This window comes from Manis javanica, chromosome 3, assembly GCF_040802235.1.
Source record: "Manis javanica isolate MJ-LG chromosome 3, MJ_LKY, whole genome shotgun sequence".
In the NCBI taxonomy this organism is placed as follows: domain Eukaryota; kingdom Metazoa; phylum Chordata; class Mammalia; order Pholidota; family Manidae; genus Manis; species Manis javanica.
In genome coordinates, this window is record NC_133158.1 from 50345849 (window position 1) to 50359148 (window position 13300).

At 36.8% G+C, this 13300-nt stretch overlaps 1 protein-coding gene across 10 annotated transcripts in view; it reads right to left on the reverse strand.

Annotated features, from left to right (window-relative positions):
* The window catches only part of ITSN1 (intersectin 1), a 223426-nt gene that overhangs the window by 73751 nt on the left and 136375 nt on the right, over positions 1–13300 (reverse strand). For 9 of the 10 annotated variants that reach the window (XM_073231404.1, XM_073231405.1, XM_073231407.1 and 6 more), the window contains 4 exons: positions 12119–12206; positions 11842–11981; positions 2995–3122; positions 381–610 (listed from right to left, as the gene is read on the reverse strand). In XM_073231404.1, the coding sequence (XP_073087505.1) occupies positions 381–610; positions 2995–3122; positions 11842–11981; positions 12119–12206 (586 nt within the window). The remainder of the gene's footprint in view (positions 1–380; positions 611–2994; positions 3123–11841; positions 11982–12118; positions 12207–13300) is intronic. The other variant, XM_073231403.1, reaches the window with a different exon arrangement.

Here is a 13300-nt window from a genome sequence, read left to right on the forward strand (position 1 = left end):
TGTGGCTGAAACAGCTCAGATATTCCCAGAGAGAATAACAAACTGGAGCAGCAGAGCATTCTTTTTGCAGGCAAGGTTAGGACCTCCACTTGGAATCCAGGTGTATGCGAGGGGCTTGGTAAGGAAACACCATGCCACTCTTGTCTGTAAAAAGATTTCTGGATGCCAGGGGAATGAGGGCCAAAAGTTGACATGGCAGTGGAATAATTGAACAAATACCTAGCCATCCTAGAGAATGAGCTGATGCACTGTCCAAAAAAAGGAGACTGACAGCCTCATCTCTACTCTTGAGGACAAGGTAGGGCCTGACTGCCTATGGAAGTATCTCAGGAGGCTCTGGGCAGAGCTGACTTATTGCTAGAACGTTTGGCTTCTGGTACCTGCGGTGGACCAGGGAGCCTGCACAGCTGGCTTTGCTGGTCCCTGATGCTGATGGAGAATCCGGCTCAGCTTGTCCTGCATTTCCGACTTGCCTTTCTCCTCACTGTCTTTCTTCTTGATGCTCTCTTCCCTCCTGGGTTTCTCCTCATCGCAGAGTTTTCGTGGCCGCTGGTGCTCGTCATCCTGCTGCACGTGCTCAAGCCACTGCTTGTCCCGCTCCTGGGCTCGTCTGTCAAGAGAATGCCTGATTACAGCAAGGAAGCCACTCCAATTCACCTCGGCTCTGGCCTCTTCCACAGAAAAGTTCCACCCAGTAAACAGGATGCTACACACCCCGGGGAGGTGCTCTTTGGACGGAGCAATCTCAGTCAAGGAGGGAAAGGCTCTCCAGGCTCCAGTTCTGAGGGTGCGAAACCACGATTGAGAAAAAGGCAAAGAGAAAGTCTCTGAAGTATTTTATGAAGGAATTAGAAGAATAACAAAAATGCTTCTCAATTTTAAAACTTGGATTTAACTACAAAAAGTCATAAAAGACACAAGAACATAACATCCCTGAAGAGAAAGCATAGCCGGCAATGTTGCAAATGCTTAAGGAAGACCATGATCAGATCAGATCACTGAGGGCCCCCCACTTTACACACACACGTAGGTCCCCAACCCTGAGCAACAGGTCACTGACAGCCCTTGAGATGGCAACCAACCATTACTGTGCAATAGTTTCTATATGTTTTACTGAATTACATGACTATAGATTTGTTTTTCAAACTAGCTGAGGGCTAAGTGATAACTGCAATTAAATCCTGGCCTTGAAAACCATGGTCTCAACCCGAAACCCACAGTAGAGAAGAAGGAACGATTTTTCTCTAATTCCATAATATTCTATAAAAACAGAAAACACTTTAACTGATCATAAAATGAAACTAATGTGCAATAATAAATGGTCTAACGATAATAATGCCTAATTGTCCACATATATTAGCTCCTATAACCCTCACACCAGGTTTGTAGGTCCTATTTTACAGTTCCATTTACAGATGAGGAAAATAAGGTAGAGATCCTAAATGACTTGTCCAAGGTTGCACAGCCATGCTGGCCTGGGATTCAGTCCCAAGCAGCCCAGTTCCAGAGTCCACGCCCTGAACAGCTCAGCACCCCCGTGACACTGTCAATGCACAAAGGTCATCTTCTGGAATTAGGAAACTTAAGCAAATAAAACCTTTATTCTCCATTTTAAAAGTACCATATTTATTTCTACTCTGAACGTGAAGACTTAGTGCAGAATTCTTTTTAACTTAAATCTTAAACATCTTACTGGCAATTTTCAAAACATTTTTAAAGAAAGCACAAGAAACACTTTTTGGAGGGGCAGGGATATTTCATTGCAACAATAATAGAACACAATAAAATTTACTGAACATTTCTTACTAATAAAGGTCATCAGTGTATAAGCATATAATTTCTGAAGTTAAATTTTGGGCACAATTCATTTATATAATTATAAATGGAAAACTTAGCCTTTGTGTATGATGATATTTTGTGTTCATTTCTACTCTGTAGGAATGTGAAAGTTCACTGCAGAATAGTGTAAATAAAGCATTTTATAAACTTTGAGGATAAGAAAGGGATAGAGTTAGAGTCAACACATCCAAGGAATTAATCCTTGATATATAACATAATCCTAGTCCTACCCCCAAGAAAGCCATAAAATAGTCCTCTACATTGGTTTAAGACCCTACACACTTACCCAACAGCATGGGGAAAAAACCCACAGCACCAGACTCAGATGCTATTCATGCTCATAACAAAACGGGCACCACCCTGGGCAGCTCAACTGAGCTCAGCACACTAAAGCCAATGACTTGCCTTAAGTATCTTCATCTTTTTCATCTAATTTCAATAACCAATTTTTATAATCTATACCATAGCATTGGGATATCTGGTCATTTTTGTTTCTTGCAGTCAAGAAGTGATTGAAATTTTAAAAGCAATTACTAACAAAATCAGACACACCAAAAGTTAAAAGATAAATTTCTACAACGTGCAACAGAAAGTTACAAGTAAGAATGACAAACCACAAACACAAATATCTAAACAAAAACAAACAAAAATGTGTCTGTATCCTAAGCAGCAGCAGCAAATTTTCCCTTTTGTACCCAAGTTTAATTTGCAGTTAGAAAAAAGGAAGAAGACAGAGGGCCAGACTGTGGGTCCTCCAGGAGAAACCCTGTGTGGCAGGCACTCAGGAGCTTTGATTTTAAACCCATGTGAACGCCACTGTTATTAAAAGGCTGTGAACTGGAAATGTATTTTGGTCATTTGCATGCAAACGAGCACACCAAGTGTCCCAATTTCTTTGTATAATTCCATTTATCTACATAGCAGTGGCTTGGGAGAGCTCTGGGAACAAACCAAAATCTTCAGGGGGCACTTCTATATGCAAAGATTTATATTTATACACTCACATGCTTGCACACACATGCAATACACAGATGCACATCTACATAATACTGACAGCTCTTTTTGGTGGAGTGGGTGCTTGGAGATGCCAGGCAAAGTATAGTAAATATTCAAAGTTCCTTCCAGATGGGTCCACAACCCACTGAAAAGACTCACCTTTGGGATTCTTCCTTTTGCTTTTCTAATTCTATGATCTTTCGCTCCTGTTCTTTCTGTTTCAGTCGTTCAGCCTCTATGGACTTTTGTTTCTGGAGTTGTTGCTTATTATGTATTTCTCGTAGCTCCTGTAAATAATCAAGAAACAGTTCATCCAACAACATGAGGTGATAGGCATTTCCACTGTTTATCAGCAGGCAACATTTCCTAGGGGGGAAGTCTAGGTGCTAAGGAGATAACATTTCAGATTTGGAAATGTGAACTTGGAAAACTAAAATCACTCTATTTTGACATGACGGATCGCCAAAAGCAGTTCAAGATATTTGTGAGCCTTAACACATGACACCACTTTCCATTATGTGCTGCAGAAGAAACTTGCTAGTGAAAGGCATTAGAGAAGCTATGCTGTTCAAGACTCAGCAATCATAATGGAACTCGACCCATTTTAAGATATGATGATAATTATAAATAAAACCCTGAGGTATTTCTGATAATGAATCCACAACCAGCCTCTACTGGCTTTGGAAAAACACACTCCTTCACATACCTCCATTAAAACCTCACCCACTTATGTGCTTCCTCAGAGTAAATGGACATCCCTCTGTTCCACAACCTCAAGTCTCCCCATCGGGGTCTGTTTTCTTTAGATCACACCTCTTACAGAGCATCTTCTCTTACTATATCCCTGCGTGAAGTTGGTAGCTACACCAGACTAAACCATCCAACAGGTTTAAAGTAAAAAGCTCTAATTTGATGATCACCACCTTGGATCTAACTTCCTCATTTGATACTAGCCTCCAGGACTAACAGTCATTTTCTTAGAAGGCTACTGAAAATAAAATATATTTTATGATAAAGTACTCAAGTCAGACATTTCAATGCCCAAAAGTATGAAAAACAAAGAAATGCCTACCAAGGGGAAACCCTCTGATCCCATAGGAATTAGATGGTCACTGACCGATTCAGTCACCAGAACTCCTCTTACTTATGTCAACAATAAAGCGGATGAGTCAAGGTGTCAAGTAGAGCCAAGAGTGTGTTTCCAGTTGACTTCCTGGTCTGGGCAACTAGGGCTAGTCCCCCAGGTGGGCAGTCCAGGGTTCTATACAATGAGACTAAAGAGCTAAGGTCTGCCCTGTCCTCCCTCAATTTGCTTACTGGCAAGCCAGATGCACAGGTTTCCTCTGCCTTAACTTCCCAACTTTAGATTCATTCAGAGATTGAATGCCAAAGGGAGAGGACAGTCTGTAGGTAACTGTTCAAATGCACTTACTCCCAGACAAAAGCCCTAAGGGTTAGATACCTTTCTAACAGCTAAACTGTTCTTAGGGTGAAGTTAAAATGGACATACAAGTGTTTTATAATCTGCAAGTGACTGTGAGAGGTCCTAAGAGGGATCACTGAGATACAAGAAACTGTTTTTGGAGATCAGGAGGCTGGAGGTGTGGTACTGGAGGGAAGTAGGCACTGAAGAGATGGGGAAGGAAGGGCCTTCAGCGGGGAACCCGGCAGATGAGACGGGCTGTACCCCGGCAGCATGCAGCAAGAAGCAGCAACTTCATAAGACCCATACTGGTGGACTTACTCGCTACGGTGGCAGCCCTGGGCACATGACTTCCAAATTAGGAAGGGTACCTGGGATAGGAGTTTAGCCAGGGAGGGGACATGGAAAGCCAAGAATGGAGACTGGAAAATAATGATGAATCCTCATTCTGACTCTTTAAGTTCTAAGAGAAGAAAATCAACATCAGGAAAAAGTAGTCCAGTTTTCCTTGTTTTTCTCACTACCACACCATGGGATGTAAATCTTTATAATGTGTTAAAAATTTCAGCAGTACTGCTTTTCCTAGTAATTTGGAATCAAACACAAATAGTAATCTCTAATAACATAAATGAAAAATGGGGTTAATATTTTGGATTTGATATTTCAGAGACAAATGGAAAAAATCGGTCATTTCCTGTTGTCAAAAGAATCTGCTTTTATTTTGTTCTTAAAGGGGTGGGTCTTTGATCAAATACAGATTATGAATCACAATAAGAAAATGAATGGCAAATAAAGATTCTATCTTGTGTTAGTGAAGATAAATGAAAATTAGTTTGTTTTTAAGTTTCTTTTTTCAAGCAAGGAGGGAAAAGTCATTTATTTCCCCTAGGGAATTAAGATGTTTAGGCCATGATACATCTTTGGACATACATTGGCATACAGCCAAAGTATTTCAAAAGCAATATTCTTGACAAATTAAATACCCAAGAAGAGCCAACATTTTTTGCCCTGTTAAATATGGCTACTGAAGACAGTTGTTCTGCTGCTATAGAAGGGATACAGAATCACTTCACATAATAACTGTAACTTTTTATCCTTCATTTGGTCCTAAAGACACTAAAAATAGACATATTATGTGAAGTAATATTATTTGAAATATAAGGAAGTATTCACCTGAACAGTATGTACAGGATTACTCTTTATACACATCACTTTGCATAAACGCTGGTGAAGAGAAAAAAAAAATTAACTACCAGTAGGGGGTCTACAAAAGACCAGCAGTTAATGGAAATTTATTGGTAATTTGGTAATTTAACTTTTTTTAAAAAATTACTGTTTCTGGTTTATGCCTCAGGCTGTCTCTTGGAAAAGAGAGAAAAAAACAAATATACTTGATTATTTACTTGAAATTCATGAACCCAATGCTATAAACCAAAATAAAATGGTTTAGGCACATCTCTTAGGTAGCAGGTACCAACATCAGAAATGTCAGGTGTCTGTCTTGTCTAAAGCTAATATCTAAAGAAAGTCAAAAGTAAAAGTGCTTTTATATAAAAAAAAAACACTTTATTTGTCACATCAGCATTTTTTTAAAAGCCTTTTGAATTGTAAAATACAGTAACTTATCCCATAGTTTTGAAACAAATTGAAAGCTATTAATGATGGGCAATCAACAAACCTAATGAAGATAGGGGAGCTTGGGCCTGTGTGGAAAAACCTGAAAAATAAATATTTTGAAACAGAAATTGTACTCAAACCAAGGTAAACTGATATTGCATTTATCACAAAATTATAAAATATACTCATTTTGGATGCATTAGTGTACAATTAATGTGCATTAACTGATTTTTTATAAATGATTTAAAATATATTGATTGGTCATTTAAATTCTGAGATGCTGTAATATAAATGTCTAAAACATGTTTTAATTCTAAATCTAAAGTCAATATTCAACCAAAAGGTAAGTTCAGTTCCCCACAGCACAAATTGGTAGTCAATGCATCCTAAGTGCTACACAGGAAAGCCAAAGAGGACTGCATTGGGGCATGCATGAGTGTGCATGTGTGGGTGAATGGATGAGGGGACAGGTGGACAGAAAAGGGGAGACGAACTAGAAAACCCTGTCCTCTCTGCAATAGGAATAGCTAATTAAGATTCTTCTCCCATGTCTCCCAAGAAACTTTGGTATAGACCCTTGTTATCAGAAAAACTGACTTCATTTCGTCCTGAAAATCTGAGCTTCCCCTAAATGTCTCCGCTTTATTTACAAAGCAATATCCTATTAATTTACATGCATGTTACTCTAAAGGATAAAATTGTCAGGGAGTTTGGCTAAATAAAAGAAAAAAAGAAAAAAAATTTCAAAATAATGAGTTCTGCTCTTTCTCTTTCCCTGGTGTGGCATAGAATCTAACATATACCACCTGTTAACTATTTTGAGACTTGGGAGTATTCTAATTATTTTTCTATATTCAAGGAATCTGTGTGTAAACTTTCCACAATCACAAATACATTGAATGAGAGTTAGAGAATTTTATTACTTCTGTGCAGAAGATGTCTTTTCAAAAGGCTCATACAGGTAAAAAATAAAATTTAACCTTGAACAAAGTAAGGTAGAAACCATGAAACCACCAAACATTACTCTATGAATAATAAGAGAAAGCAACGCTGTTATTTGAATTCATGCTGATTTCTCTTGCTGTCTCTGCATCTCCTCCTCTGGATCTTTTTCTTTCCTTCATTGTTTCCCTTCACATGCATTTTTTCCTGACTTCTCATTCTGTTCTGCAGTTCTTTCTCCAGCTCTTTTCTTTTTCCCCCTGGTTGCTAAACATTTTGCCTTTCACTGCCTTCATAATGAGTGAGCCTGCCATGAAAGCAAGTGTCTGAAACCAAGAGCATAAAAGCCTTAGTTAAGCCCAGAACTGTATTCACTATAACATCCACTTTAACATCAATTCAGTGTTTAGGAGCAATTTTTAGGACAGGTGTTATTATGGGCAGAACTTATATTTCTAATACCTTCTTGTGTCTAATTTAAGAAACCTGGATTTACCAAGTATATTTAAGAACATAATTCTGAATTCTGAATTAGTCCTGAATACTCAAATTTCGCCAAGAAATAAAATACGGTCCACTTTTGGAATAGTATACTGACTATAATGCTGTCCCCCATGATGTGAATACGCATATAGACCCAAATAATAACTGAGTGTTGTCTTTCAAATGTTTGCAGCCAAGAGGCAAGTTCAATGATATGACAAGAATATAGTATACAGTACTTTATCCAGCTTGTAGTTCAGAGCTTCCACCATCACACACACAATTTGTCAAGAGGAAAGATTCACTCATACTCCACAATTTATAATAACTAAGCATTACTAACTTTTACAAAAGCTTAGCACTTCATGGTGAGCACTCTTAGACACTGAGCACTCATCTGCACGGGGGAAACTGAAGCACAGAGCTGGAGATGGTTCATCATTCTTAGTCTGAGAAAGAGGTGCACTGCCTGAGTAGGGCATGGAGCCCTTTAGAAAGAAGTCTAAGTGGATGGCGCAGCCCTGGAGAATTGCCAGGCACTGCCACACTGCCTCCTCCACTGCCACTGACTGGAAGAAAGAAATGCTCAAATGTAAACCATTCACATTAGCACTTGTCCAGCACACAGTAACTAGACGGGAACCAACAAGGACTCCACATGTCAACAGGGAACACAACATCTAGCGTCTTTGAGTGTGGGATTCTCTCTATTTGGCATACAAGGGAGCCTTGAAAACTATAAACTATACTTTATGCTGCTGCTCTGTACCATAGTTAAGATATTAAAATAGGGAACATTAGGCTCTCGGTGCCAAGGAAAACCATTACAGTAACTACTAATATTGCCAAGAGCAAGGTGTCAGTATTATCTGACACTTGTTAGAACCATAATTTCATGCCTATACATAAAGCTATGTATATAAGAAATCAATGTCTCTATATGCCCTTTTTGCCCTCCAAAAAATGTTGAAGTTTTTGATTATAAATGAAATAAAAAGAGAAAGTCACAGATAGCCAGTAATTTTAAATAGTTCTAGAACATGAATATGAGATTATTGATCTCTTAGCATGATAAATGATTGGTTGCAAATAGAATACATTTTTAAAGAAGAAAATTACAGTAAACAAATTTGAGCCACTGAATTACAAATACTTGAAGAAGTATTAATTTATGCTAGCAATAATTACTAACAAAATCAATTATTCATGATTATATCACTGGTCAAATATTTCATTTGATCATCAAAGCACTGAAATTTACTGTTCATATAAAAGGCGGCATAAATACAAAGGCTTCCAGTTAGGGGATTTCTAACATAAGGGCTTTAAATTTTGGAGGCACTATCATTTTCCCCTTTTTCCCACCTGCCCCTTTTCTATGGACTTACAAAAGCAAAGTTTATTTGCTACAGTAAGTTTTCTGTTTCCCTTCTCAAGTAATTGTTGGTTTTGGATAAGGTAGAAAAAGAAAGACACATGTCTTGGGATCATTTTTGGCGTATATAAACATCCCATGTATAAGGTAAGTGTCTATTAAGATGCATGGGGAAAAAAAACCTTTTCTGAAAGGAAAAAAATGAGTCCTCACTTTCCATGAGATCAGACAGAAACTTAAAGGTCCAAGACTCTACAGACTTTACGTTCCACAATCCTGAATCTGGAGCCATTTAACCACATTTCACCATAACTGTAAATATGCTTTATATTTTCAGTATGTTGTTACCTATATGAAACAAATACCTGTTAACCTGACTGGAAAAATAATTTTTTTCCTCTTTAAATAGTGACTTGAGAATTTCCATAATTGATTACCAGATCTTAGATTAGGAGGCAGGAGTTTAACTTCCTGAACTGAAGAAAAAGGGAGAGACCCTCAGAAGAACAAAACTGAACTAGACACCTAGGAGAAAGGACTAAATCAGACTGCATGTCAAAAAAAAAAAAAAAGAAAAAAATGATAAAACTTAGCAAATTTCTAAACTCTCTCTCATTCAAGAAACTAACCACACTTACACTTCCTGATCACTGTCACATCTCAGCATCTGGGCTGAAGCTGGGTGCTACTGTTCCCTACATGACCTTGTAAGTAAGTGGCTATTCATGACTTTGAGTGTGCATCAAAATAAGTGAATGACTCATTGCTAGTACTTTTGTAACAAAGAAACATAAGAATTGTTTTTTTTAAAATGTAATTATCTATTCATTTATAGAGACAGCCATTGAATATAGGTTTAATGTTCTGGTCAACTCATGTTAAAATTCTATATTTCATTTGGTACATCTCCAGTGTCACCACACTAGCTGATAATGAATTACACCTTCTCTTTCTGGTGAACAATCTACATGAATATAAAATAAAACTGCTAAGTCCTAATTTCTATACTCTCCAGATGGTTTCCTTTTAGAAGAGGGAGGTAGAGGATATAGCAAATTCACACCATCAGATAATGTGTTTGGAATGCCGGGACAATCGCCAATGTTTCACTCCCAGCAAGGTTGAAGTAATTTTTGCATCATTAGTGTGGATGCTGTAAGGGTGCTGCTATTTCCAGAGGCATCTGAGAAACCCCAAGGGACAGAATGCTGGCTCTCCTGGTCTATCTCATCATACAATTATAGTTGCTAATGAATACATGCTCTAAAGTCAGAAGAAAAATGCTTCATATTTTCAAACGTGGCTACAACAAAGAAAAGCAGGCAGAAGAAAGATTCATGATACTACATCATAAATCTGCCTCTGAGTTGTCTCAATCAAATTATAACTCTCTCGATTCTTCAGTTTAACTATTTCTGTTTTGGTTTCACCAGCTTTGAAAGGAATACTAAAAATAACCATAAGTCCTCCAAACAGGTTGTTAAATAAAACTATATAGCTATACCAGCTTATAATTTTTTACTCTCCATATTAACTCAAATTTAAAGTTAATAATGGGAAAACAAACTTGTCTTTGTATAAGCAACCCCAATATTGAGGATAGCATTAGTCAATAAAACACTTCAGAGAGACTCACACAACATGTGAACAGTGTTCTCTTTGCAATGGCAATAGCAATTCAATAGTCAAAGTGATCCATAAATTGTCTAGGCATTTGTCAAAAATCACCCTCTAGAGTACCATTTTCTGATACGTTAACTTTGTTTTGGGAGTCAAATTTCTAGGTAAAGGAATCTTAAGACCAAGGCAGAAATATGGATTATTGCCTGAGTTGAGAAGACACGTGAATATTTAACAGTTTATATCCCATAAGACTATTTAAAAGCACTACAAAGCTTGCAACAACGTCATATTCTTTTTGCTGGAAACAGTGACAAGTCATAATGAGAGTTAATGTGAGCATTTTTATTGAGCTTATTCTAGCAATAACTTACAGCTGTACTTCCAATACTTACATATACCATATAATCATATACATACAGATATAGAACATATATATAGTATACACATACACGCTCATACACACAAGCATTCTGTGTAAGCAGGAAAGCAAAGTGAAGAAAAACACTAAGTTGGCTCGGATATTTTCCCTGAACATTTTCCTGGAATTGTACAATTGAGAAAAGTTCGTTACCTATTACTCTGGAAAAAAACCAGCACAAATACTTCAAACTCAGATGTCTAAACAATATGGCCTAAAATCTCCATTTAAAGGTCAACTAAAAATCTCAAATATGTTCTCTAACTTTTTTGTATTTTTAGTAATAAAGGAGTTTTACTTTTTCCTAATGTCAAAAGTTAAATCAGCCAGAATCAAGTATAAAGGATGTTAAATTAGAAAAGGGAAATGAATACTTGAAAAAAAGTGTAAAATCCATTTCTTATAAGAACCTAATTGATAAAAAAAACTCCAGTATTTACTTAAATCTAAAGTATATAATCACTGTTAATAGAAATAACTGCTTACATTGTGGTTTTATTATAAGAGGTAATATTAAGACAAAGTGGTAAAGTTAAATCAAAGGCACCAAGTGAGAAAAAGGCTGTGATAACTATTTTTACATTCCTGGAGAGTCTTGGCATTGTCCTTAATTTTACCATGTATGTGTAACAAAACCATACACCACTTCTGCCACAGAGACAAAAGCAATTACTCCATTAAGGAATAAAATTTTTAAATATCAGGTTAAAAAAAATCCACATTCAAGGACAATTGTAGGTGAGAAATGGCAGAAAATTTCTTAGTTTTAAAAGAGAAAAGAATTTATTTTTACTAGTCATCAAAGAACATAAGAAAGAAAAGCTTTTGTACTTCACCTTGATATAGTTATCACCAGCCAAGAGGAGGAAGATGTGTACAAGACAGATGTCATGTTGGAGCCACTTAGCCCTAATTTATATAGGTGCCAAATTTATTTTTATATTTTAAGGGGGAAAAATGTATTTAAGACTGTATCATGGTCATCTATAAATGTGAAGGCTTTCACAAAGGCTGACAAACTGCATAACCCATTTTTCTGCCTGGGTTTAAATGTAAGCTAATCATCTGGCCAATTAGAAAAATTAAAGGGTGGGACATATACACAGGAACACATGGAATGGTTACCTTCAGCTGATTATTGAAAATATCAATCTCCTGTAGTTTGGATCTAGTTTCTTTCTCAACTTCATCCAGTTGTTCTCGTAGCTGCTGCCGAGCTAGTTCCTTTGCTTCTAAGGCTCTTTTGAGTGTAAGAAGTGAATCTCCTATTTTAGAACAACATTGTAAGATAAGAAAAACAAACTGGCAGTAAGAAAAAATGGTTTTTAATGTCCTCGTTTCACTTAAGATAATTCTTGCCAGTAAAGAAGGAAAAGAACAACTTTCAAAATAAAATACCTACTGTGCAAACTGTTTTGCTGAACTTGTTTTAATTGGTCATTAAGTATTTGTTTTTCTGGAATAAGTCTTCCAAGCATCTGCTGAGACTCCTAGGAAAGAAGGAGGAAAATAACAAGTGATGACGGGGAGAGTACCATGTCCATGTTCATCATCTAGAAAGACATATGTCAGTGTTCTCATCCCTTAAAGATGTTTAATCTCACCCCGACTCCTCATGGTGAAATGGTGTTTAATCACTAGGCAAGGCGGTTCTTGCTTTCTTGCCAAGGAATTAACTGTTTGCCAAATGGTTTCCACTGAAATAAAACTGAGACAGTTATAGCTCCCTTCATATTCTTTAAATTTTTTGTTGACTTACTCCCTATTTATAAGCTTTAAAAAAATGTACTCCAAGTAGAACTCAGCAGTGCAAACTTAAAGTACTGATCTCTCAGTGCTACTGGAATCAAACCCAAATTCAGTGACCCTGTTGGCTATAAACTGAACTTAGTAGTTTAAACAGGACTTATTCCATTCTGAACTGTGATACTTAACAGGGCAGAACTGAGGCTGCCCTGCAGCTGGGAAGAGAAATCAGAAAGAGATTTTTCACAATTAGAATCTTAGCTGCCAGGTATACGTTTCCACCACTCAGGATGGTAATACAATTTTAAACAGGTACAAAAATCTTGAACAAATAGTTTTTTAACTGACATAGGAATAAAAGCTAAGCCTCACTGTACTATTAGGAGTTTTCATAGACAACTTGTCAAGCACTATATTTGCTTAAGATTAGGTGAAACTATCCTATATAGTATCTATATATATCAGTAAAACAACAGCCTTTCCAGTATAATAAGGAATATTTGACTTTTTATTAAAAAAAAAAGAAAAACTATGCATTTACTTTGCAAGGTTTGAAAAACTAAAAATGCCTCAATCAAAATTTTACACCAGAAGCTAAGAACCAGTTCTTTTTTGATCAACCATCTTTAGATACAGACTGGCTTGTGTATAAAAAATCTTTGTGTGCATCTGAATGTCAGAAAAATTTAGCTCAACAGAGAGGATTTGGAAGCATCCCCCACAAAAAAATATATGGACAAAACAGAATAGATCAGATCGTTTTTCCAAAAAAGCACAGCCAACTGAGCTGCTCTTATTCTCTTCCCTAAATCAAGACAAGGCCTCTTAATTTTCTTTC